This window comes from Ciona robusta, chromosome 9 (genome assembly GCF_009617815.1).
Source record: "Ciona robusta chromosome 9, ASM961781v2".
NCBI classification, from domain to species: Eukaryota; Metazoa; Chordata; class Ascidiacea; order Phlebobranchia; family Cionidae; genus Ciona; species Ciona robusta.
This window is the reverse complement of record NC_143243.1, coordinates 4,913,282-4,941,041: the sequence shown is the minus strand read 5'-3', so window position 1 is coordinate 4,941,041 and position 27,760 is coordinate 4,913,282. Positions and strand designations below refer to the sequence as shown.

Sequence of the window (27,760 nt, the reverse complement as noted above, 5' to 3'; positions counted from 1 at the left end):
GAACAGCAGCACTGACATTTATATTTAAGATTACGCCCACTCACTCAATTGCACTGTGTAATTCTGCTTGTTTAAAATTACAGCGATTATTTATGCGTGATTTGTGAACTTTTAAAATTAGGAAATGAATTATTGGAAATTAATATTACTGATTGCTGTTGGGACGTTCTCCTTTATAGAGTGGGGTGCTTCGCAAAACGTGGAAACTAGAAATCACGTCAGGATACATACTGTGAGAACTGGGTCGAATGTGAACCAGTTTGGGACTTCTTTATTGAACCGAAAATCAGTCAGGTACGTTTAAAGAATAAAGATATATAGTAGGGTGGGAGAACGGAATCCCTTTAGCACATAATATCCAAATATTTAAATCGTGTTTTAAACAATTAACAACGCTATATAGTAGTTGTGAGGTTACGACTTTATAATTTTTTAAATGTTCTTTGTTTTCTACCAAATGGGATGAGAAAATGGAATGAAAAGATGTTCCATCTTCCTTCAACCTACTATATTTAATTCTCGTTTTCATATTCAACCACAACATATAATATTTGGTGAAAATGACTTTAAGAAAAGCTTTTTTTTTATTAATATTTGTATATGGGATGACAGTTAAAATTTTAAAGCACGTCATAAAGTTCGTTGTAGGTGCACCGTTTATAGAAACACATAATCTACTCAATACACGGCTTAGCAATACACATAAACTACATAGAAAATAATCGGCCCTTTGACGCGAATAATACCCAATGTACAATAGGCTGGGGGAAGATGGGACACTCTTTCGTTCTATTTTCTTGTCTCATTTGGTAGTAAACAAAGAACATTTAAACAACTAATAAACCATATTTTCACAACCTTCATAGACCGTTGGTAATTGTTTGAAACACGATCCAGATATTTAGATATTATGTGCTCAAGGTGTCCCATCTTTCCCCACAGTAATATATCTCATTGTTTCATAATTCCTATTGTAAAAAAACTTTAAATTTAAAGTTCGGGAGTTCGTGTTCGGTTCACCGTTTGAGGTGACAGTATATTACGGGTGAATCAGCGACGTCGTCTTAGATTTTCTTATGTGTAACAGTAGGCATATATACGTGATAGATGCATCGTCATCGCTACGAAATTATTCAAAGCAGTAACACGTATATGCATGTACACCGTTTATTACCTAATTAGGAAATGTAAATAGTTTAACTAATTACGTAAACATTTGAGATACTTCGTTCATGAATAATGAATGAATGTAATTTGCTTTATCCTCGCGTGGCTTGAAAACGACAGTCGTTAAACACGGGTGATCTGTTTCATACACCTCCGTGCCAGCTTATCAGTTACTAAGTATGTTACTTTGTGGGTGATTATTTTTTTGGAATTTTTGGAATTTTTCTTTACTAATAAACATTTACAAATCACACTTAAAAGGGTTTCAGAAATAACAGAAGTTTTTATGCAGCTCCACAGAATTTTTCATCGGGGCGCCTGGTTTTACTTCCAATGCTGCGAGGTCTGGTAACATAAGAGAAGGAGCGGTTTATAAATGCAATGTTCCTGATAATGCTTTGGGCGACGTACAATGTACGGACGCAAGCAGAATTCCAGGAATAGGTGAGTTGTTTTTGTTTGAAGATTTTAGTTTTCGATTTAGTGTGTTTTAAACAATTAACAACGCTCTATGGGAGTCGTGAGGATATAGTTTTATAATTCTAATTTTTGTTTACTACTAAATGGGACGAGAAAATAAAGTTAAAAGGTATCCCATCTTCCCCCACCCTAATGTATGTATTATTTTAAGGTGAAAACGGAGCACTTGGTATGGCGATGACAATGACCAGCGCGAGAGACAGCGTTGTTGTAAGTTATATGCAAAATGAATACAAGTGTGACCATTTTAACATGGTTTATTTTATTTTCCAGATGTGCAGTCCGCAATACATGTTTTCCTGCCCCAACGCCGCTGTATCGCAAAGACAAATCGGCTCGTGTGTAAAATACGACACAAGCAGTACTCTTATAACCAAGTTAGATTCACCATGTCCGACTGGTACATTTATACTGCTATATTTAAATGTTTGCATATTGATCACGTAATATATACTAATATACATTAGGTAAATTTCTATGGCGCCGTAGCACAGTTGGTTACGCCTGCCTCTAACCCAGAGGTAATGGGTTCAAGGCTCTTCGATGCTACCATTGTGGGCGTATGTGTACTTGCGCAAGACACTTAACGGCAATTGCTCTAATCTAGTGGTCACTAACGGGTTGTCCAAATTATCAGCCGCACATTTAAAAATGAAAGAAATTTCCTCAAAATACCCACCCACAAAGTAACATACTTGGTAACACGTAAGTTGGCACAGAGTGTATGAAACAAAACACCCGTGTTATAACGATTGTCGTTTTCCGGCCACGCAAGGAATAAAGTAAATTGCATCCATTCACTTATTCAACTTTTATATTACAGTTTGTCCGCAAGGAAGTTCCCTTATCGTCGATATCATTATTTTACTGGACGGTTCAACCAGTGTATTCCCGTCCAACTTTGAACTTGGAAAGAGTTGGATTAAAAATCTTTTACAATCTTTTAGGTGAATAAGATCCTACTTAAACAATATGGTAAACTGGGGGGGAAATGGGACAGTTTTTCGTTCTATTTTTTTGTCTCATTTGGTGTTCTATTTTTTTGACTTACACAAACTATAAAAACGTTACAAAGAATTAAAATAAAACCGTATTCTCACAACTCCTATAGACCGTTGTTAATTTAAAACACAATCAGAATATTGGGATATTATGTGCTAAAGTTGTCCCGTCTTCCCCCACCTTGCTATGTATTAATTACGAAATGTTAGTTTAATTTATAATCTTTATATGCATTAAAAATTGGACCATTATTAAATATAAATATATTTGCATTTTAAACCGCTTCATTTTTCAGCTCGGATATTGATAAGCATAATGTTGTGGTTGGCCTGTACTCATTCAGCAACATTATTAAACGTGAAATCCCATTATCTGCTCGCACATACTCAACACTTTCAGGTAAGCTTCAAACAAAAAATGAAACATTTTTAGACATATAGTAGGATGGGGGGAGATGGGACACCTTTTTATTCAATTTTCTCGTACCATTTAGCAGTAAACAAAGAACATTCAAAGAATTATAAATCCGTATCCTCACACGACTCCCATAGACGGTTGAATTAATTGTTGAAAACACGATCCGGATATTTAGATATCATGTGCTTAAGATGTCCCATCTTACCCCACACTATATTTTGTTCCAATATGAAAAGGTATGATTGATGCTGTTCGTTACCCTTATGGACAAACATTTATACACACCGCAATCAACGAGGCCGTACAGGAATACCAACGAGCAGGCAGAGCATCGGTGCCGAAACTTCTCATAGTTATAACTGATGGAGAAGCTACCGTACCATCGGCCGTCGCACCGTCCGCTAACGCAGCAAGGTATAGTAGTGTATGGATGGTAACCTATAACTCCTACTACTGTTATGTTATAACGGCGGTTTAGTCAGGGACGCTGCGTAAAGGCAATCGCGGGGCCTGACTGTTGTAGTCTGCTAAAAGCTGCACTAAATATAGCAGGATGGGGAAAGTTGGGACACATTTTAACTCTATTTTCTCGTCCAATGTGGTAGTAAACAAGGAACTTTTAAAGAGTTACAAAACTATATGCTCAAGACTCCCGTAGACCATTGTTAATTGTTTAAAACACGATGAGGATATTCGGATACTATGCGCCAAAGGTGTCCCATCTTCCCCCATCCTACTATATATGCGACTCAAACGATAAAACATGTTTTTTTTAATAAAACAGTCTAAAAACTAGTTCCATTAAAATATACACTTTACTGTTACACAACGTAAACAACAACTGCTCGATACGAATCTCACTTTATCACTTAACGATTCAACACAACCGTTCTCTCACACTCAACACATCTTTAGCCATCACAGCGCAACAAGAACTGCCCGACACACTCAAAATTAGTAGAAAAAAAGTAGAAAAAGCGTCGCACGGAGCAATTAAGCTAACGGCATGGAATACGCGGAAGCGTTAAACAAGTGTAGGTAACAAGTCGTGCTTACATAAAATAGTAATAAGCAACGCAAAGTAACAGGTCTACAAATAGTGAGAAAAAAAACATAATCAAATTTAAACTAACTAACATGACAACGTTTACGTGGACAACAAACACAGCGCGGATGTCAATCAAATAATAATATTAAACAACAGAATTACATTACTAACGCCTATAACCACTAACCCTTTACTAATAACTGCTATAACTACCAACCTCTAACACTTCCCACCAGCCTAATCTGAATGTACTGAAGAATTCTTCAGTAGTACCTACGTACCTACCTATATAAGGTTGGAGAAAGATGGGACACTTTTAGCATATAATATTAAAATATCTTAATCGTTTTTTTTTTAATTAAAAACGGTACATGGGAGTCGTGAGGATACGGTTTTATATTTCTTTGAATTTTCTTTGTTTTCGACTAAATACGGCAAAAAATAGAATGAAAAGGTGTCCCATCTTCCCCACCTTACTATATATGAACTAGAAATCATAAAATGTCATAAATTTAATTTTCTCCTTGAGTTCGATGCTCTTTTTTATAACAAAACCAACAAAAACACCAACGTTTTTTTCGAACCAGAGCTGCTGGTATAATTCTCACTGCCGTTGGAATTGGAAGCTCGGTAAATGAAAACGAACTCACAACAATAGCTGGAGCTGCCGAGAGAGTTTTTCGTGTTAGCGATTTTTCTAGCTTGGGAAGCATTCTTGCTCCATTGCAAAAAGTTATTACAGATTCCGGTTCTTCCTCTATTGAAGGTATCTATATAAGCCAATGCGGGCGTATGTTTTCTTGTGCAAGATACTTAACGGCAATTGCTCCAACCTAATGGTCACTAATGGGTTGTCTAAATTATCAGCCATAAATAAAAAATCGCAAAAAAGCACCCATAAAGTAACATATACTTGGTAACTCATAAGCTGGCACGAGGTGTATAAGACAGAAAACCCGTGTTATAACGACTTGTTTTCCGGCCACGCGAGGATAAAGTAAGTTACATTCATTCATTCATTCGTGTCTCAGCACTTAAAATTCGGTAAATCACGCTCTAATAATTAAACTTCTTTTATAGGTTCGGGTAAAAACACCACAACCGAACTAACGCAATGTCAGATTGGTCTCGCCGCTCACGTTTCCAAGGTTTGAATGCTAACATATAGTATAGGGTGGGGGAAGATGGGACAACTTTTCGTTCTATTGTATTTTCCCATTTGGTAGTAAACAAAGAAAATTCAAAAGAATATATAACCGTATCCCCATGACTCCGATAGACCGTTGTTAATTGTTTAAAACACGATCAGGATATTTAATCTTATGTGCCAAAGATGTCCCATCTTCCCCCACCCTACCATACATGTTGACTTGTTTTAGGTAAAATTCAAACTGTTTAATGTAGAAAAGTAACTTATACGTTGGTGGGGTTGGGTCGTACGATAGAGCCGGTACAGTATTCGACTTTGTCGGCTCTTCTGGTATTCCTACAAGCTTCACAGGATCCATAAATGTAGACGAACTCAAAACTACATTTGAACCTGAAACAATTCAATCGTTAAAAGATTCTTATATGGGTATGTATCATATATGGTATTAAACATGCCAATACTATATAGTATTGTGGGGAAAGATGGGACAACTTTTTATCTCATTTTCTCATCCCTTTTGGCAGTAAACAAAAAAAAATTAAAGAATTATAAAACCGTATCCTCACGACTATAGACCGTTGCTGATTTTTTTAAAACGTAGAATATTTGGATATTATGTGCTAGAGGTATCCCATCTTCCCCCGTCCTACTGTACCTATATTTTATAGTAATGTGGGGGGAAATGGAACAGTTTTCATTCCATTTTCTCTTCCCATTCGGTAGTAAACAAAGAACATTCAAAGAATTATAAAATAGCATCCTCATGACTCCTATATACGTTGTTATTTGTTTAAAACACGATCAGAATACTTGCAAATAATGTGCTAAAGGTGTCCCGTCCCCCCAACCTACTATACTCTAATTTTGCGTATTTTTTCAACAGGTTATTCGGTAACGAGTGGAAACTTTTTCGGAACTTCGAACGCAGAGTATATAGCTACAGGGGTGCCCAAGTACCATTCAAAAGGAACAGTACGTCGTCTGTAGGGTGTAACGGTCACGCCTTTTATAAAAAAAACATTAGTAATTTTTTTTATCAATAAGAGTGTTATAACAACTGTTGTTTTACCGTTACTACCCGTCTTTTCGCTTTTCTCTCCCGTTTTTCGTTATCATGACCGAAAACGACGAAATAAGTTTCATTCATTTTCATTCATTCATTCATTCATTCATTCATTCATTCATTCATTTATTCATTCAATCATTCATTCATTCATTCATTCATTCTTTCTTTCATTCATTCATTCACTCATTCATCCATTCATTCATTCATTCATTCACTCATTCATTCATTCATCCATTCAAGTTCAATTACCGGGGTAATTTTTAAACGACCACTTTTTACAGGTTGTAGTTACTAAATCCAACACACCGATCACGTCCCAAAGTCAAGTGCATTCAGTACACCCATATGGTTCATTATGGCAACTTGGGTCATATTTTGGGCAAAGTGTTCGCGGTATCGACCTTAACAAAGATTCCTATGATGACCTAATTGTATCTGCACCATTGTACAACGAAGTTAACGGCTACGATCAAGGGCGTGTATTTATTTTTATGAACAACCTACAAAATCCAGTTCTTGCTTGGGTAAATATATTATGCAATTTAAACCTTTTCAAGTTATTTAGTAAAGTGGGGTAAGATGGGACATTGTTCGTTCAATTTTGCCGTCCCATTTGGCAGTAGACAAAAACATTCAAAGAATTGTAAACTGTATCCTCACGACTCCCATAGAGCGTTGTTAATTGTTTATAACTCGTTGAATGGGCCTTGTTTACCTTCAAATGGTATAAGAAAATATAATATAGTAAGGTGGGGGAAGATGGGACACCTTTAGCACATATTATCTAAATATTCTGATCGTGTTTTAAACAATTACTAACGGTCAATGGGGGTCATGGCATATAGTTTTATAATTTCTTGAATGTTCTTTGTTTACTACTAAACGGGGCGAGAAAATAGAGGTAAACAGTGTCCCATCTTCCCCCACCCTACTATATATGTTTTGTTTTCTGTATGTCTAATCTTACCCCACCCTACTATATATGTATTGTTTTCTGTATGTCCCATATTCCCCACCCTACTATATATGTTTTATTTTCTGTATGTCCCATATTCCCCACCCTACCATATAAATATTATATTTGAATTTTTAGTTAAACGAGACCTATCAACCTCGAGTGCTGTCTGGAACTAAAGCGAGCGGGGCCCGATTTGGAATGTCGATTGCTTCTGCTGGTGATTTGGACCAAAACGGATACGAAGACATTATTATTGGAGCTCCATACGAGGAATCGACTTCTACCAGCAGCGGCGTGGTTTATGTTTATTATAATTCGCAACTTGGACTCAATGAAATAAATAGACAGGTAATTATTTATGATGTCTTTTACTTATAAAGATTTTTACTTATGAAGGCTTTTACTTATGAAGGGTACTCTTTTACTTATGAAGGGTTTTTAATTTTTCTATAGAGGTTTTTACTTATGGAGACTTTTACTTGTGTAGGCTTTCACTCATGAAGGCTTTTGCTTTTGACGGCTTTTACTTATTGAGGCTTTCACCTATGAAGGCTTTTACTTTTGGCGGCTTTTCATTTTGACGGCTTTTACTCATGGAGGCTTTCACTTATGAAGGCTTTTACCAATGAAGGCTTTTACTTATGGCGACTTTTCATATTTGCAATTTTCAATGCATTACCCAACACAACGCGAAATTCAATGTTTTGCAGAGAATACCCGGTACAACATTGAAAAGTTCAATTCAGCAGTTCGGGTATTCTGTACTTGGAGGAACCGCCATACCCGTCGATATTGACAATAACCATTACCCCGATGTTGTGGTCGGCGCACCGCGCAGCGACTCCGTGTTTTTGTTGAAAAGTCGACCGATTGTTGACGTTCAAGCTACCATAGAGCTGATACCACCAGTGTTTGACGTCATAAATTGCTTGGCAGACGTCACTGCATGCTCGACGGTCAAAATTTGCATCAAAGCTAAATTTCGCAGAGAACACGCGCCAGCTACTCTTGGTATAATTGCATTAACATTTTTCTTAGTTAAATTTATGGGCTGATTTAAAAATACCAATTACAACTAGGTGTATCGACCACGCCTATTTTCTTTTAAATAAATGTAAACATGATTTAACTGTAAGCGTGTTTTAACAACTATTGTTTTGTCGCTATATCCTGACTTTTCGTTTAAAATATTTCTAAATCTTCGCTACCATAATCGAAGAAACAAATAAAGTTATTATTATTTATTTTTCAACAGCTATGGATCTAAGCACTGTCCTGGACTCAAAGATTTTCGATTCTCAGTCAAAACGAATAACATTTTTCGGGAAAACCACCAGCGTAGAAACGAAAACGTTATCTGTTACTTCAACATATACATGTTTTGTATATTCCGTAAAACTGAACGTAAATATACCTGTGTTAAAATAATAACATTTACCGATTTTATTTTAAATAAATAATAATATAGTAGGGTGGGGGAAGATGGAACATCTTTTCATTCTATTTCCTAGTCCCATTTAGTAGTAAACAAAGAACTTTCTAAGAATGATAAAAGCGTATCCTCACGACTTATTTGGACATTAATTGTTTAAAACGAGATCAGGATATTTGGATATTATGTGTTAAAGGTGTCCCATCTTCCCCTACCTTACTATATATAGCCCAAATCATCAGCCATACATAAAAAATAAAAACATCCCTCAAAAAATAATCACCCATAAAGTAACATACTTGGTAACTCGTAAGCTGGCACGAGGTGTATGAAACAGAACAGCCGTGTTTAATGACTGTAGTTTTCCGGCCACGCGAGGATAAAGAACTTTACATTTATTCATACATTCATTTACCGATTTTGGGGAAGTCTTTAAGAGCTTATTTTATTTCATACAGACCAACGCCCTTGGAACGAGCGCCGGCGCATTAGAAATCTCTCCAACTATATCTTTCTCATACGACTTTACCGCTGCCCACAAACAAGCCGTTTTATCGGGAATAATTGATCCGCTAAAAGAGAAGAAAATTAGCGCGGATTGGACATTTAATAAAAGTTGTTCTGGTACAAACGGAAAATGCGTACACGACCTTTCAGTGTCAGCGACTTATTCGTGAGTATTGTTGTTACAGAAAAAAAGGTCCTAAATTAAAACATATAGAATGGTGGGAAAAGATGGGACACCTTTAGCTCAAAATATCCAAATATCCTGATCGTGTTTTAAACAATTAACAACGGTCATGAAAGCGGTGGCGGTACGGTTTAATAATTCTTTGAATGTTCTTGTTTACAGCCAAATGAGACGAGAAAATAGAATTGTGACTGGTGTGCCATCTTCCCCCACCCTACCATATATACAATACAAAAATGCGTGAAACAGTTGAATAAAAAACCTTATTTTTAGCATAAGAACCGATAACTCGGTTCTAGTTCTTGGTGCCAACCCTGGAATACTCTCAGTTGGGATTACAATCCGAAACAACGGACCTGACAATGCATTTTTCACAAGACTTAATATAACATCGGACTCTCTTGCCTTCAGTAAGGTAAAACACACTTTCATTCATAAAAAAATGAATGAAATTTTAAAAAAGGTTTGTATAAAAAAAAATCATAAAAATATGTAACAAATATTTTTCATATATAAAAAAAAAAAAACTTTATTTTAACAAAAAAATATAAAAAAAAATAATTTTTTTATTCATAAAAAAAAGCTTTCCTAAATCTGGTTTATTACATTTTTGCTTTTTAGACTACCGGATCTTGTATTCGAACTGTAAGCTCTGATGTTGTTTCTGGGATACTGGTGCTGTCATACCAACGTACTGCATCTGTTCTAGGGGATATGATGCTTGCAAACACCATGGTATAAGATAATTCTATCTTATATGTGTTTGGGCAAGACACTTAACGGCAATTGCTCCAACCCAGTAGTCACTATTGGGTTGTCCAAATTATCAGCTATACATAAAAAAGTGAAAAAATCTCAAAAAATAAGTCAGCCACACATAAAAAAAAAACAAATTTACATACATTGTAACTCGTAAGCTGGCACGAGGTGTATGAACACCTGTGTGATAACGACTGTCGCTTTTCGGCCATGCGAGGATAAAGCAAGTTACTTTAAAAAAAATCTCCTAAAAATAATCACCCACGAAGAAACATACATGGTAAATCGAAACCTGGCACGAGGTTTATGAAACATAACACCCATGTTTAACGACTGTCATTTTCCGACCACGCTAGGATAAAGTAAGAAGTTACACATCCACATTTATTCCTTCATTTATTCATTCATTTTTGCAGTGCCAATTTACCGTTGAATATTCCCTAGACTCCTTGACAAGTAAAGCAACATCAAAACAACTGCAGTTGAATGGAATAATATATTCAAAGTAATTATGCGACATGTTCAGTGTTTAAACAGATTTATAAAAACGTTTTGAATGTTTTGCTCGCCGCCGTGGCGTAGTGGTTAGCGCACCTGCCTGTAACCCAGAGGTAATAAGTCCAAGGCTCGTCGCTGCTACCATTGTGGGCGTATGTGTCCTTAAGCAAGAAACTTAACAGCAACCAGCGGTCACTAAGGGGTTGTCCAAATTATCCCATACTTAAAAAACTCTAAAAAATAATCACTCACAAAGTAACATACTTGGTAACTTATAAGCTAGCACGAGGTGTATGAAACAGAACACCCATGTTATAACGACTGTCGTTTTCCGGCCACGCGAGGATAAAGCAAATTACATTCATTCTAACATTCATATTCATAATAGTGCTGGTGGTGCTGCTGTCGCATCAGACCCAAACTTGCAAAACAACAAATTTGAGTTGAAACGAACGGTACAATACTCATCTGCTGTGTCCGTGAGCGGGTAAGATCTGTGTTATTTTGCTTTACCATCTCTATTTACAATATAGTCCTATGGGGTAACGTAGGACAACTTTAGCACATTGTGTCCAAACATTTTGATCATGTTTTAAACAATTAACAACGGTCTATGGGGGTAAGACGGGACACTTTTAGTTTGAATGTTCTTTGTTTACTACCAAATGGGATGAGAAAATATATTGAAAAGGTGTCCCATCTTCCCCCACCCTACTATATATTCATGTTACAGGCAATCCAACCCGGATTATTTGTTCTACGAACGATCCACCGAACCCAAAGTAGCTTACACGTTAACAGATGCTGTGCTGGGGGGTAACCGTACAAATATTGTCCATACGCACATGGTAAGTTGAAAACGTTGTCCTACTTGGTTGTCATTTAAAAATATCAACACATTAAAATATCATAGATAGAGAATGGCGGACCTCTTCGTGTCGCAAAACTTTTAACGACGTTTACTTGGCCAGAAGCGACCAAAGCAGGACTTCCGTTGCTTTATATTTACGACATTCAATGTTTGGTAAGTGAAAAGTAATAAGTATAAATGAATGTAGCTTGCTTTATCCTTGTGTGGTAGAAAACACATAGTCGTTATAATACGAATGTTCTGTTTCATACACCTCGTGCCAGCTTATCAGTTACAATGAATGTAACTTTGTGGGTGATTGTTTTTTATTATTTTTTTATGTTTTTATGTACGACTGACAAATAAGCTAACCCGTTAGTGACCATTGGGTTGGAGCAATTGCCATTAAGTGTCTTGCCCAAAGAAACATACCCACACAGTGGTAGCAGCGACGAGCCTTGAACTTATACCTCTGAATCATCGGCTAAAGTGGCTAAACCAACTATATCACGGTGCCGTGCCATTATACAAAATCACTGCCATTTCGAAAACTACTCTGCAATACAATAACATTGGTCGTTTTTTTTTCAGCCGGCTTCTAAGTGCACGTGTGATACAGCAAACAAAATCAACTCACTCGGTTTGCACGTTAATATATCTCGAACAACGCCAATCGATTTAACTTTTCCTGAAGCAACTACGATACTCCCATCCATTGTTGTAAGTGGGATAACTTTTAAACAACTTTTATTTTACTATATAGTAGGGTGAGGAAAGACGGGACACCTTTAGCACATAATATCTAAGTTTCCTGATCGTGTTTTAAAGAATTAACAACGGTCTATGGGAGTTGTAAGAATACGATTTTATAATTTTTTGAATGTTTTTTGTTTATTACCAAATGGGACGAGTAAATTGAATGAAAATGTGTCCCCATGTCCCCCCACTCTACATATAATTTTTAAAACATACTTTGTTTACTACCAAATGAGATTAAAAAAGAGAATAAAAGTATATCCCATCTTACCCCCAAGACTATCTTTGAATAACTCTCGTGAACAACTATATTTTACCTATATTTTATTACGTTGCTTTTAAAATTGTTTTAAACTTTTTTTAAATGTTCTTTTATCGTCTAAAACACTTTATGTTAAAGTATAGTAGGGTGGGGGAAGATGGGACACCTTTAGCACATAATATCTAAATATCCTGATCGTGTTTTAAACAATTTCTAACGGTCAATGGAAGTCATGGGCATATAGTTTTATAATTTCTTGAATGTTCTTTGTTTACTACTACACGGGGCGAGAAAATAGAGATAAAAGGTGTTCCGTATTTCCCAGCCTACTGTATTAATTTTTCTAACTGTTGTAATTTGCAGAACTGCGCAGGCGTAATATGCAAAAGTATCTCATGTTCGATTTCTCAATTGGAACCTTTTAAATCAGTAACACTCACTGCTTCATTCAAGCTGTGGCTTCCTTCACTGAACAATGTTTGTATTTTTGTATGATTTATATTAATACCATCACCATTAAAGCCCTTGTCGCCTACCTCTGGGGAAGCGCCAGGCTCCTTAAACTGATGAGGTTCATGCGGTAGCACCCTGGGTGTTGGGGTAATGGGTCAATTGTGGCCTAAATCCTAGGGCCCATGGCGTGCCACACTGCAGGACCTCACCAATATAACATAGAACAGAATGATTAATACTATAATAAAAATAATATAGTAGGGTGGGAGAAGATGGGACACCTTTAGCACAAAATATCCTGATTGCGTTTTAAACAATTAACAACGTTCTATAAGAGTTGTGAGGATACGGTTTTATAATTCTTTGAAAGTTCTTTATTCACTATCAAATACGACAAGAAAATAAAAAGGTGTCCCGTTTTCCCCTACCCTACTATAATAACTGTAGGCTATTTGTCTCTCTGATTACGGTAGCAAAATTTAAAAAATAAATAAATATTTTTATATTTTAAATTACTAACTTACACTTGTTATACAGAAACTGCTCGTAACAAACCTAAGAAGCTTATTGAATGTAAATGTTGAAAACGAACCAATCTACCCGAATGCAAATCTCCTTAGCACAGTAAGTATAGATGGGAAAACATAACCGAAATATCCTGTACCAATGGCATTTAAACAAGATCTTAAAAATTGGCCACGAGCCTATAATATTTTAAGATGGCCATTAGTCTATCCCAAATAAAACTTTAATTAATATATAGTAGGGTGGGGGGAGATGGAACAACTTTTCAATCTATTTTCTCTTCCAATTTGGTAGTAAACAAACATTCAACGATTTTTTATAAAACTTTATCTTCACGGCTCCCACAGATCGTTGTTAATTGTTTAAAACACAATCAGGATATTTGGATATTATGTGTGAAAGGTGTCCCATCTCCCCCACCCTCTTATAGTAGTATATATAGTAGGGTGGGGGAGATGGAACAACTTTTTATTCTATTTTCTTGTCCCATTTGGTAGTAAACAAAGAACATTTAAAGACTTATAAAACCGTATCCTCACGACTCCCATAGACCGTTGTTAATTGTTTAAAGCAAGATCAGGGTGTTTGGATATTATGTGTTAAAAACGTCCCGTTTTCCCCACCCTAATGTGTCCCATCTTACCCCATCCTAACACATGATACACAGGTGAGCACGACGGTATCGGTTAAGCTACCAGTCGCCACTGGGCAAGGAAATAACGGAGTGAACTTAGGAGCCATTATTGGTGGAATATTGGGCGGAATCGCATTGCTTTGTATTATGATTGCAGTCATGTGGAAGGTAGGTTATCTGTAACCCATAGGTTATGGGTTCAAGACCCGGCGCTGCTATAATTGTTGGTGTATGTGTTCTTGGGAAAGACATTTAACGGCAATTGCTCCAGTGGTCACTAACGGGTTGTCCAAAATTTTATCCATACAAAAACAACAATTCTACATAAAATTACGTAAGTGACAACTCGTAAACAGGCACGAGGTGTGTGAAACAGGACATCCGTGTTTTACAAATGTCGTTTTCCCGCCATGCGAGAATAAATAAGTTACATAAGCGAAACCTCATAAACAGGCACGAGGTGTAGCTACAAAATAGGACAACCGTGTTTTAGCAAATGTCGTTATCCTGCATGAAAGGATAAACAACACACGTGGTAAAACTCATATAGTAGGGTGGGGGAAGATGGGACACCTTTAGCACATAATATCTAAATATTCTTGTTGTGTTTTAAACAATTAACATCGGTCTATTGGGGTCTTTAGGTCACAGTGTTATCATTTTTTTAAAATTTCTTTGTTTACTACCAAACGGGACGAGAAAATGGAACGAAAAGGTGTCCCATCTTCCCCCACTCTACTATAAATAGGCATGACGTGTATGACACAAAACAACCAAAAACGTAAGTTACAATCACTCATTCAAGTTTGCTGACACTTTTTGTTTGCAGGCTGGGTTTTTCAAAAGCAAATATGGAGAAATGAAGCGAGATGCGATGAGATCGAGTCTTCGAGATGCAAATGGCGATCTCGGTAGAAGTACAGACGATTTGGTCGATTCGCCATACGAGCTGGCAATAAACTGATACTTCGGCAATTTTGATGACCGGTTTTGTAAAAAAAAAATTGTACATCTTTCGTAAATGTACAGCACAGCTTGAGACAAATAGCAATAAACTGATATTTCTGCATTTTTGAAACCAGTTTCATAAATATTTTTGTACGCCTTTTATAAATGTAAATAAACAGCTTGAGCAAAACGATGTCCAAAATGGGGCTTTGGAATAAATCACAAAATAGACCAATGTAAAAAAAGGCTCGTCGTTGCTACCATTGTGGGCGTATGTGTCCTTGGGCAAGACACTTAACGGCAATTCTCCAACCCAGTGGTCACTAATGGGTTGTATAAATCAGTCACAGAAAAAACACACAAATACGTGTAAACTCATTAGCGTGTACGAGGTGTATGAAACTAAAAACTCGTACTGTAGTGATGGTCATAATCTGGCGTAGCAAAAAGTTCCAATCATTCGTTTTCGTCCGAATTTTTTCAAACTTGTTCAAAATTATATCAGTGATTTATTCGACGAAAATTGTTGTAAAAAAAATGCGTGCCAAAGGTGCCATACGTGCGTCTAAGTCGATAAAAATCGAATTCATAAAAACAAAGAACCGTGACTGCCCGTCACAAAAGATATGCGAAACATTGAATCATAAAATTTAGTTTTACAAGACAGTTTCGTAGTTTTCGTGCAGCAAATTTGAAGGAAAACACTGCTCAGAAAAACACTTGCAGCTGTTTAACTGCTGCCTAGTATAATATTATTTAACCAATATAGTACTGTGGGGTAAGACGGGACACTTTTGGCGCATAATATCCGAATATTATGAACGTGTTTTAAACAACGGTCTATGGAAGTCGTTAGGGTAAAGTTTTATAATTCTTTGAATGTTCTTTGTTTACTACCAAATGGAATCAGAAAATAGAATAAAAAGGTGTCCCATTTTCCCCCACTATTCTATAGTAAAGAAAAAGCTATAATCCGATGATTTAATGCAAAACGTCTATTGCAACATAACATTGTGTTGCTTGATAGTGCATACTTATACAGAACAGTGTGATGGAAAAGTACTACGATAGATTTATCAACTTTTCGCCCAGAAAGTTGAATAAATAAAAAAAATGTTAAAATGTATACAGTTTCATAGTTCGTATTATAACAGTAAAACACGAATTCTTTTATAGTTCAAAAATCATTTCAGAATACTACAGAAATAACATATGATATTTCATTCACTTCAAACATGAATTAAATTTACCATAAATTTGGCAAATTTTTTCGAAAGAACTTTTATCTAGTTAGAAAAATTTGAACTTGTATTTCCGAGTATGTGGTGCTTCATAAATACCCCACGTGTGATTTTCCTGCTAAGAAATCACGATACTGTTGTTAAGTGTGTTGGTTAATTGATCAGCACTGTGCGATCGACGGATTGTGGGATTAGTGTCACGGAATTTGTTTTGACACGAATTGGATGTTGCCTGTCGAAAAAAAAAAAAATTTTTGTTATTACGTCTGCTATCAGGGGTTTTATTCTATCTAATTGAGGTCCGCAGTGTAGCACGCCATGGGTCCTGGAATTTAGGCCAGAATTGGCCCATTACCCCAACATACTCTATGTGGGTTAGGTCCCGCAGTGTAGCTTTAGATTTAGAACAGGATTGGCCCAGAAAATCTGCCATCAGGCATATTGTAACAAATTGTAAGTAATCTTTTAACGGCTTAACTAGTGTAAAATTTTTTATAAAAAATTAAAATCAATCAATCAGCTTTGCATAAAAAAAAATTCTTATTATATAAAGTAGCAATCGTTTAGAATTCAAAATAATATAGATACAGATATAAGAAAAACAAACTTCTAGTTTCCGCGCTCGCTCTTTGCTCAGTGGTTCACAAGGAAATGATAAATTGTTTGAATCAGCCAACGAACGCAGGTCAAAGTAATACTTTGCGTAAACACTGCTTGGGACATTTATATTGAAATTAAGCAGCTCCAAAAACTGTCGTTCCATTGCATTCCTGATGTAAAGAAAAAAACAAAAAATATGAATGTAACGTATGAATGTAACTTACTTTATCCTCGCGTGGCCGGAAAACGACAGTCGTTATCACACAGGTGTTCATACACCTCGCGCCAGCTTACGAGTAACCACGTATGTTACTTTGTGGGTGATTTTTTTTTTTTGATTTTATATTTTTTTTAAGTATGGCTGATAATTTAGACAACCCATTAGTGACCCCTGGGTTGGAGCAATTGTCGTTAAGTGTCTTGCCCAAGGACACATACACCCACAATCGTAGCAGCGTCGAGCCTTGAACCCATTACCTCTGGGTTACAGGCAGGCGCGCTAACCACTATACCACAACGAAATAATAATTTTTTTTCAAAAAAAGAAAAAGATAACTAAATTTAATGACTGGGTCCTATTAATCCTATATGCGACAACCCAAGTAATGGGTACATAGGTGTAAAAAGATATTAAAAAAAAATGAGTTATATTTCATAACAACAGTCGGAAAGCAGCATTGCACAATCGGTTAGATTATGGATTCAAGACTTGGCGTTGCTACCATTGTGGGCGTGTGTTATTGGTTAGGATATAGCAGTTGCTCCAACCCAGTGGTACCTTATGGTCAAATTTGATAGCCATACATTTAAAAAACTAAATAAAAAAAATCAACAAAAATATTCACTCACAAAGTGACATACGAAGGTGTATGAAACAGAACACCTGTGTTATAAAAAAAATGTTACTTTGTGGGTGATTATTTTTCGCGATTTTTTATGTGTGGCCGATAATTGGACAACCCATTAGTGTCACTAGGTTGGACATATACGCACACTATGGTAGCAGCGTAGAGCCTTGAACCCATTACCTTTGGGTTAGAGGCAGGAGCGCTAACCAACTGTGCTACGGCGTGGGACATGATAAATACTCACATATCTTCAACAGAAATATCTTTCATAATTTGACAATAATCCACATTCCATACAGCCTGATCATCCCATACTTTGGAAGCAAGTAAGATGGCACCTGTGTTATTCGTTTAGACCGGTTCAATTAATAATAATATTACTTTTATTTGTCTCCTCGAATACGGTAGCGAAGATTTAAAAAATTTTAAACGAAAAGACAGGAAATAGCAACAAAACAACAGTTGTTAAAACACGCTTGCAGTTAAAACATATTTACTTTTATTGAAGAAAATAAGCGTGGTCGGTACACCTAGCAGACAAATGAGCCATTTATGTTTAAATATTATTAAGTTAAACTTCTAATAGAAACAAAAGTGTGCGTTAAGATCATATTAAACATGGTACAACCAAGAAAAATGTTGGTTTAAAAAAATTACAGCAATTGTTATTTTGCACTGACTTCATAGCAAATAAGAAATTTCCATGCGAAATAAATTCGGTTAAAGAGATTCATTGGGATGTACTAAAATTGTAAAAGCTCGGGCTTGCTTTTACTTTTTTCATTTTTAATAATTTTGCGCTCGCGGGTAAAAATATAACAATAGCAAAAGGCTTGGTGCTTGGTCAAATTTTCAGCCAAATGCGCAGCGTCAAAAAAAAAACACTTTGGGACACAAGTTTTTGAATTTTTTTAAATAAATTAAATTTTTTTTTTTTTTTTAATTTCTGTTTTTTCTTGGAAAAGTCTGAATTTTGTGTTTTTTAATACAATAAATATGAAGTTATATACAATTTCATACCTAATAAAATTCGTTTCCAGTTGGCAGGGCAAATCTGTATTTCAGCATATGTGAGTAATCTTTCCACATAAATCTGAAACAACATGGTGTAACTCGATGCAGCAAAAACCTATATTTTTGGGCGGTCAAAAATAAATTTCTTTCAAAAAATCACAATTTTTTAAATCAAGAATTATTTAACACAAAATAGGAATAAATTTGGGGTGCCTGCTTCCAGCAGAATAAATATGATTTTCTTCATTACTAATTTTTGATTTCCTCATTTTATTATAAACTTTTTGGGCGGTAACCGAAAAATAATACTTTTTCAGAAAATGAAAAAATTAAAAAAACTAAAAATATTAAAAATAAATGTAGTTATAAATTTGGTGTGCCTGCATCCAGCGGAATAATTTTTAAAATTTTTCATCACTGAACTTATAATATAGTAGGGTGGGGGGAGATGGGATACTTTTAGCACATAACATCCAAAAATCCTGATTGAGTTTTAAACAATTAACAACAGCCTATGGGAGGCGTTAAGAAACGGTTTTATAATTCTTTAAATATTCTTTGTTTACTACCAAATGGGACGAGAAAATGGAATGAAAAGTGTCCCATCTTTCCCAACCCTACTATACATACAATTACTTACAAGAGTTACAATTGAACATTCTGCGGCCAATTGAGCTGCACTGAACAATGTCCGAATAAATCTGTAAATCTGTCGATGATCAGGTTCAACACTACCATAGTTATGCGGGACAGGTTCTTTCTAAAAAAAGGATAATTTCAATTAAATCACATACATAATTGCGAGGTTAAGGTGGCACGAGGTGTATGAAATAGACACCCGTGTTATAACGACTGTCGTTTCCCGGCCACGAAGATAAACAGGTTGCATATGTGGTAACTTGTAAGCTGGCATGAGGTGTTTGAAACAGGTCACCCATGTTAGGCGACTGTCGTTTTCCGGACACGTGAGGATAAAATAAGTTGCATTAAGTTCACGTTCAGGAATTTTACAAAAAAAATACAAAACATGATTGAAGGTGGCTGTACACAGTATTCGGAATTCATCCGTTTTGTCCGGATTTTGCTGCCGCATGCAGAATTGGACACGGGTTTGCATACATCTTCGCGTACGAATTCGCACGCCAGATACTGTGTACAGTCACACTAAAATTTCAAAATTTTTCGTTTGTGCGAATTGTTGCATTACATAGCCTGATGAAATCTTGCCGAGGCCCTAGCCAAATAAAAACTAATGTTTTATTTGCAACATTCATAATTGATATAATCAATGAAAAATAGTTATCGAAAAAATCATGAACTTCCCCCAAAAAGTGTGTTAAAATATTTTATATAAAAACATGTTTTAAAGATATTCATAACGCCCTTCACCACCCTATTGCAAAATGCTTAAAATAAAAATTATTTTTTTTACAGTGTAAATAAATTGATTGTTTCATGTTGATTGACAGGTAATAAAAGTCAGCAATAAACAGATATGCTCTCTTCGCTTTCTGAGAAGGTTTTTTTCCGCTAAAAACTTCTGGTTACTGTTAAGTTGCAAGGGGAGAAGCCCATTAATAAAAAGCTTACAAAACATAGCATTATATACATTGTTTAATTCAAATACCTATATAGTATGATGGGGGAAGACAAGACACCTTTAGCACATAATGTCTAAATATCCTGATCATGTTTTAAACAATTAACAACGGTCTATGGGAGTCGTGAGGATGTAGTTTTATAATTCTTTGAATGTTCCTTGTTTACTACCAAAAGGGACGAGAAAATGGAATGAAAGTATAAAACATTGTCCCATCTTCCCCCATCCTACTATACTTGGAAATATATTAAACCAATGCAGTTTAAACAAGCTTACTGTTAAAGGATACAGCTTTTCATCAAAAATATCTGGAGTCTCTTTATGTTCCTCTCCTCTGTGCTTGATGTGATAAAACACAGCTAATGCAACACTGTTTAATAAACATTTGATTTATTAGGAATGAATGTAACTTTACTCTCGCGTGGTTGGAAAACGACAGTTGTTAAACACAGGTGTTATGTTTCATACACCTCATGCCAGTTTATGAGTTACCAAGTATTACTTCGTGGGTGATTATTATTATTTTTTACGTGTGGCTGAAATTTGGACAACCTATTAGTAATCGGAAAAGTATTTTTTGTTAAACACGGGTGTTCTGTTTCATACACCTCGTACCCGTTTACGGGTTACCAAGTATGTTACTTTGTAGGTGATTATTTTTTTGGGATTTTTTCTTTTCTTATGTGTGGCTGATAATTTGGACAGCTCATAACTCAAAAAAAACCCCAAAAACAGCAAAAAAAAGACAAAATTTTCGAATAACATTTTAAATAATCATAGAAATCCTACAATCTTTTTTAGGCATCAATGCATGATAAATATTTTTTATTACCGAGAGAGAAAAATGAAAGTTTCTGAATTTTGTCTTTATAAGCCCATGACTAGTTTTAGCCTATAAATATTTCAATAAAATAACATATATATATATATATATATAATATATACATGTTTTTGCCAATGTGTTAAACACATAATTAAGCTATTCCCTACAATGCATGTAAAATACCATACACACCAAGATGTGAATATTGATTTTAGCTGTTGCTATAATACAATATTGTTTGCAATGTTTAGCGAACATTTATGGATTTATAACACAGTTCATGTTGATTTTTGGGAGTGGTAGACTGACTAGACTCACATGCACTGGCGTAAAGTTACGGGGTTGCAGGGTTGCCTGGCAACCCTTTGATTTTCTCCATACTAATTATGCGTAAGGAATAACGTTCGACCAAACGAAGACGCCATTATTACTGCGAACAAACTTCGTTTACGTTCGTTAAAATATGTCAATACCGATGCGTCATTCACGACACAAACGCATTCAACTGGTATTTAAACTCCTGTTTGCTAAATAATTCACGTGTGAATCGCTATTGTGACGTCAGTAATCAACGTGTGAATCGCTATTATGTCGTAATCAATTGCCGGGTTCAAACAACCGCTATTATGATGCAATGAATCCACGTGTGAATCCCTACTATTTCGTAATAAATATGCTGCTTGCCTGAGGAAAACATTGCATATAAATATAAAGCAGTGTTGGAAACGTTTTAGGCAGTTTATTTCCGCGATATTTTGTTCTGGAAACCTACTATTTCCGACGGACGGGTCTTCGTTTGTAAGATAACCACACACTCGTGCGGGCTTGACGAAAGGCGCATGCGACATAGCTATTGTGACGTCACTCGCCAGGCAATCGGATTCGACCGTTTCTCATTACACGGACTCGCCGAACGTGCGTAATTTTAATTTGTCTCATCCCTACGTAATTCTGAATACGTTTACGTTTGTATGAGCTTTTACAAAGCACATATTTAAAGGGTTGCAAACCGAAAACAAAGGGTTGCAAACCGTTTTTTTTTTGCGCCTACCGGCGCGAAGACTTCCTTTTTTTCTGGTTTTTGCAACCCTAACGTTTAGTAAAACTTTACGCCTATGCTCACACGGGCAGTATGTGTGTCAACAAAACCAATGTTGGAAAACTTGCTTTAATTTTACATGTTTACTTTTCTAAGAACAAATGCAAATTGAAAAAAAGCCCGTAGTTGTTTATTGTAATACAACAATATATTATGCTGCTAGGCTGTTAGAATAGGCTTTAGGAAAAGCAAAATAATACGTTTTTAGTATACTAATATATATATAAAATATATATATATTAGTAAAACTATATATATATTACATAAAATAGATATTACATAAAAGTAATTTATCTCCACTGGTTATCAATATCTTTGTTTAGAATTAGAATAAACTGCACTATTTTATACAAATAACTAAATAATTAACACAAAAAGAAACTGCAAAACATAATTAAATCTCAAAATGTACAGTCCTAAAGCGTTTTTAACTAAATGATGAAATGTGATACAGTTACTACTTAAACTTTGAATAACTTTTTGTTAAAGAATTCTTTTACACTGTCAGTATTCCACTTTGTGATTACACATAACATATTATTAGTTAAAGGTAAATCAGAATTGAAACTATAGATATCAAGAACTCCATTCTAGCATTTTTAATATTGTATATATTTTTTTAACAGCAGCTCAGAAAATAGAAAATAATATCAGAAAATAATAAATATATATATATTTAGAATAGTAAAAACATCACTTTTAAATTTAAATTAAAACTGTAGAATCTGTACATTGTCAAAAACTCAATTCTAGCATTTTTAGTATTGCACCTTTTTAAAAAACAGCTTAGAAAATAATTTCATAAAACATAAATGTTAAAATGCATTTAATAATATAAAACAGTAAAAACATCATTTTCACTATAAAACACAATTGTTAAGTTGAACAAACCATTTTATTGACGCTTTAATGTTTGGTTGACTGACAGTGCTGTCATCAATATATATCGTTGAGCATGAGCTCCTACGCTTGTGAGTATTTGAACTGGGCGAGGTCTGAAAAAAGTGATTTAACTTGGTTTAGTTTATAAAAATCTGCTTTTTTTCAATAAGATTTTAAATTAAGTGAGGTCTGAAAAAAGTGGTTTAATTCATATAAAAAATCTGTTTTTTTATAGTAAGTTTCAAATTAAGGTTTTTAAACAGTATTATTGTCATATTAGTTAATAGTTGTAACATTAAAATCACTTTTGGTCATGTTGATTGATATGTAATAAAATTCAGCAATTTTAAACATATATGCTCTCTTTGCTTTCGGTAAAGCTTTCCTTGATTTTTGTACTGAAAACTACTTTCTGTTAAGTTGCAAAGAGGTAGGACTATTAATAAAAAGCTTATACATTCATGGTCAAACACATACATACTTGAATTTAAAATACATTTAACCTCGATTGTATGCAGTTATGGATATATCATGTATTTTTCTCTGTGTTTGCACAAAACAAATACATTCAGTGCCTAACTTGTTTCTGTACCAATTAATCTTTTAAAACCATGTTGGCCCACAACATACATTAAAAATCAATACTTTAACTTTACTGAGGAAAAGCAAACTCTTTATTTTATAATGTAAATCTGTATTTTACTGTCAGACTTTCATGTTAACCATTAAAATTGTTGCGAGTTTGAGATATTGTATTTTGCAAAAAAAAACAGAATAAAAATAAATGTTGAGCCTGCTAAAACTTGATGAAAATCTGTCAGACTGTCATGTTATATCCATTTTAAATTGTTGTGACAATTTATTGCGCAAAAACAAATATATATATATATAATAAAAAAATGTTGTACATGCTAAAACTAGAAACTGTTTATGATATACAGCTTTACTGTATTGTCAGACTGTCATGTTATATTCAGTTTAAATTGTTGTGACAATGTATTTCCCCAAAAAACGAATATATATATAAAATAAAAAAATGTTGCGCATGCTAAAACTAGGAACTCTTTATGATTTACAGCTTTACTGCAGTATCAGTTTCAGACTTTTATGTTATATCCATGTAAAATTGTTGCGACAATGTATTCCACAAAAAAAAATGTTGTGCCTGCTAAAACTTGATCAAATTCTTTATGATGTATATATAACTTAACTGCACTGTCATACTGTCATGTTATATCCACGTAAAATTGTTGAGACAATGTATTGCGCAAAAAAAAGACAAACAGTAAAAAGAAAAAATGTTGTGCCTGCTAAAATCTGATTTAACTCGTTATAATGTACAACATAATTGCACTGTTAGACTGTCATGTTATATCCATGTAAAATTGTTGCGACAATGTATTTCCCAAAAAAAAAAGAAAAAATATTGTACATGTGCTGTGTTTTCCTGTCACATTCCCTGTACAGTGTACAGTATTGTTTACAATTATTCTGGCATGCTATTATTTAATACACACTGTTATAGGCTATATAACTTACCGAATTATGAACACTCAGTCGCTTATCTTGACCTAAAAAGATATATTTATATCAAAATTCAACCCACGAAATTCAGATCAAAAGACGGCAGCTCGTAAAAGCTTCCGTATTCTTAACACGGCAGCTTTTAGCTTCAAATGACGATATATTTCGGGGGGTACCCAAATTCACGTGCAGTATATTCGTTTGTTTTCGCATGGTAAATTAACTGTTCTATAAAATATGTATTGATTTGTGGAAATATAATAAACCCCCCCAAAAATTTCATGAAATAACATATATATAGTTAGTTTCATACAACATAAATACCTTGACGGGAAATCCATTAATCCAAAAAAATTCATGAAAAAACATAAAAACTTACTTTCTGAATTGGATTTATCGAGGAATATGGTTTTAACCTTTGGGTGATCGGATGGTGTGGGGATTTCAACATCTGAATAAATAAATGAAACTTATTTGTCCCTTAAGTCACTATAATGAAAAACATGACAGTTTTATGAGTTTATAAAAGCAAAGACAGGTAGAAACGGTAAAACAACAGTTGTTAAAACACACTTATTGATAAAAAATGTTTTGGATAAAGGGCGTGACCGTTACACCTAAGGACAATACGATGTAAATTAAGCAAACAACATTTAATTAATCTAAAATATCAGTTTCATTAGTCTGAAGTTAACATGGGTGCCCTACATTATACACTCTATTTATAAATTAACATGCATTCAACTTTGTGGGGAATTGCTTTTAGTTTTATGTGTATTATTACTGTAAATTCGAAAAACCCATTTGTGACCACTGGGTTGGAGCAATTGCCGTTAAGTGTCTGCTCTAACCAAGTGGTCACTAATTGGTTGTCTAAATTATAAGCCATAGAATAAAAAAATCTCAAAAAATAATTACCCCCCAAAAAATAATAATTACCCACAAAACAACATACATGGTTACTCTTAAGCTTGCATGAAACAGAACACCCGTGTTATAACGACTATCGTTTTCCGACCACGCGAGGATAAAGTAAGTTACATTACATTACTTACCATCTAGTTGTTCTCTGTCGCTGATATGTTGCAACGTCGAAGCGTTCCCATCACTTGGGGTAACATGTGCATGACCATGAGAATTTTGAAGGTTACCGTGATGTTTCTGCTTACTCTTAGATGTCTTTGAGGAACTGGACGACGATAGGCAACTGCAATGTTTATTCCCCATTTCCACTAAAACTTGATTACAAATTTCAAAACCACAATTCTTTTACTGATTGTGTTACTGATACATTCTTTAGAAAAACTGCAAAAACTAATTTGTCCAATATTTAAATATGAATATTTCTTTACATGGAATACAGACTTTAGTGGCTCATCTAGCATAAAAAAATTTTCAAAGTTTCAACTGCCATTCAGCAAGACATATACCAGGAAACTGTCAGAAATAGATTACGATTTTGAAACTAGATTAGCTGGTAAAAGATAATTTTACATTATGCCTGTTGGCAGAAGTAACAAAATAATAAAAACTTAATTGTGAACAAAGTAACATACAATTAAGTTCAGCATGTTTGATTAAAAAAAAAGTAAAAGCGACAAAGAACAAACTACTATAGGCCAGACTGCAGAGTATGGCAGGTGCACGCGCGATTTTTTTACAGACTTTCGGTTATGCACGCCACAATTTGTCCTACGCACGCCAATTAATTAAACAAAGAAAAAAATACGTATTAAATTAAGTAAGATTTCCTAACGTGGCTTGAAAATGTACATGCTTTGCACGCAGATTTTTAATGATAGCACGCGCGAACGCGAAAAATAACCGTCTTGCACGCGCGAGATCTTGTCAGGAACTGCCATACTTTGCAGACTGGACTATAGGCACATTATTTTACCCATGCCACATACATTAGCAGAGCAGATATTTTAAATATGAATATTGCAATAAAAAAGTTAAACATTATAACGCAAGAATGGGGGGATTTGGTGTTACTATGATATAAGTATACATATTGTTATTTCTTTTAAAACTGAAATCTAACTGCTGAAATTCAACACTTTTTGGCTAGAATGTCTTTGACTCAAAGTCAAAAACTAGAAATGAAAGCAACTGCTGTAAATACGAACAATATATTATTCAAACATCATTTGCGCTTGTGCCGACATTTTCAGTTTCGCCAACGGTTGTTATCGTTTGTTTTACAACTTCATTCCACTTCGAATCAGAAATTTCGACCGCCCATTTCGGAATTTTTGATTCGTCAAGTTTGATGTTTTTCATTACGTCACGTATGAGGTCTGTATTAATAGACAGTGGTCTATTAGCTTCTGTTCCTAACGATTCAGCTGCCGTTTCTACAGACTGTTCATTATTATCATCAGAACTGCTACCTTCTTCATCAGAACTGATATCCAATTGATCGGCAACAGCGTTTAATGGCTGATAACCTGCTGGGATATTTTCGTCGTCGATTTCCTCTTCTTCGCTGCTGTTTACAAAAACATGCACATCTGCACGCTCGAATTTCTCTCGTTCATTTTCTTTGTTTGGTTCGGGTACGGATGTCACACTTGCAGGCATGCTTTGACAATAAATTTAAGCACTTATAAACTAGAATGCTGTTACTACCTACTTACAAAATACGACTGCAGTATAAGCAATTTGGTAGGACAACGCCACTCAGCGGAACTTCATAACAGACATTTTTGACCAGGGCCATAGAAATATCGCCTCTAGCTATACAGCAGGGTGGGGGAAGACGGGACACCTTTAGCACATAATATCCAAATACCCTAATCATGTTTTAAACAATTAACTACGGTATACGGGAGTCTCGAGAATATGGTTTTATAATTCTTTTAATTAAATGTTTTTTTTTTGTTTACCAAATGAGACGAGAAAATAGAATTGCTAGATGTCCAATCTTCCCCTGCCCTACAAGTAAAGTTTAGCAGTTATAATAAGCTATAGTAAAGTTTGGGACAAAGTTCAGTAGTTTTACAATGCCACACACTTCGATGGCTCTGTTTT

At 34.9% G+C, this 27,760-nt stretch overlaps 3 protein-coding genes across 3 annotated transcripts; 1 reads left to right on the top strand and 2 right to left on the bottom strand.

The window, feature by feature from the left end:
* The first annotated feature begins 30 nt into the window (after positions 1-30).
* On the top strand, positions 31-15,298 carry LOC149731439 (integrin alpha-2-like). Its single transcript, XM_089884690.1, has 27 exons — positions 31-294; positions 1,460-1,611; positions 1,799-1,857; positions 1,921-2,047; positions 2,471-2,594; positions 2,945-3,048; positions 3,303-3,480; positions 4,702-4,880; positions 5,195-5,262; positions 5,519-5,690; positions 6,148-6,236; positions 6,612-6,854; positions 7,424-7,636; positions 7,999-8,299; positions 8,544-8,692; positions 9,179-9,393; positions 9,685-9,826; positions 10,033-10,146; positions 10,587-10,675; positions 11,057-11,155; positions 11,402-11,516; positions 11,582-11,692; positions 12,110-12,238; positions 12,900-13,013; positions 13,527-13,613; positions 14,182-14,316; positions 14,978-15,298. The coding sequence occupies exons 1-27, from the start codon at positions 125-127 to the stop codon at positions 15,110-15,112; spliced, it is 3,813 nt and encodes a 1,270-aa protein (XP_089740816.1). The 5' UTR covers positions 31-124; the 3' UTR covers positions 15,113-15,298.
* On the bottom strand, positions 15,144-26,036 carry LOC149731438 (cyclin-Y-like protein 1). Its single transcript, XM_089884700.1, has 10 exons — positions 25,783-26,036; positions 25,107-25,178; positions 24,743-24,774; positions 23,213-23,316; positions 20,676-20,769; positions 19,440-19,559; positions 18,806-18,878; positions 18,030-18,123; positions 16,945-17,107; positions 15,144-16,569 (listed from the first exon to the last, which is right to left on the bottom strand). Exons 1-10 carry the CDS (start codon positions 25,952-25,954, stop codon positions 16,456-16,458), a joined length of 1,038 nt encoding a protein of 345 aa, XP_089740826.1. The 5' UTR covers positions 25,955-26,036; the 3' UTR covers positions 15,144-16,455.
* A 5-nt stretch (positions 26,037-26,041) lies between these two features.
* On the bottom strand, positions 26,042-27,417 carry LOC149731437 (uncharacterized). The gene has a single exon (XM_089884701.1). The coding sequence runs from the start codon at positions 27,308-27,310 to the stop codon at positions 26,867-26,869; it is 444 nt and encodes a 147-aa protein (XP_089740827.1). The 5' UTR covers positions 27,311-27,417; the 3' UTR covers positions 26,042-26,866.
* Positions 27,418-27,760: the final 343 nt, after the last annotated feature.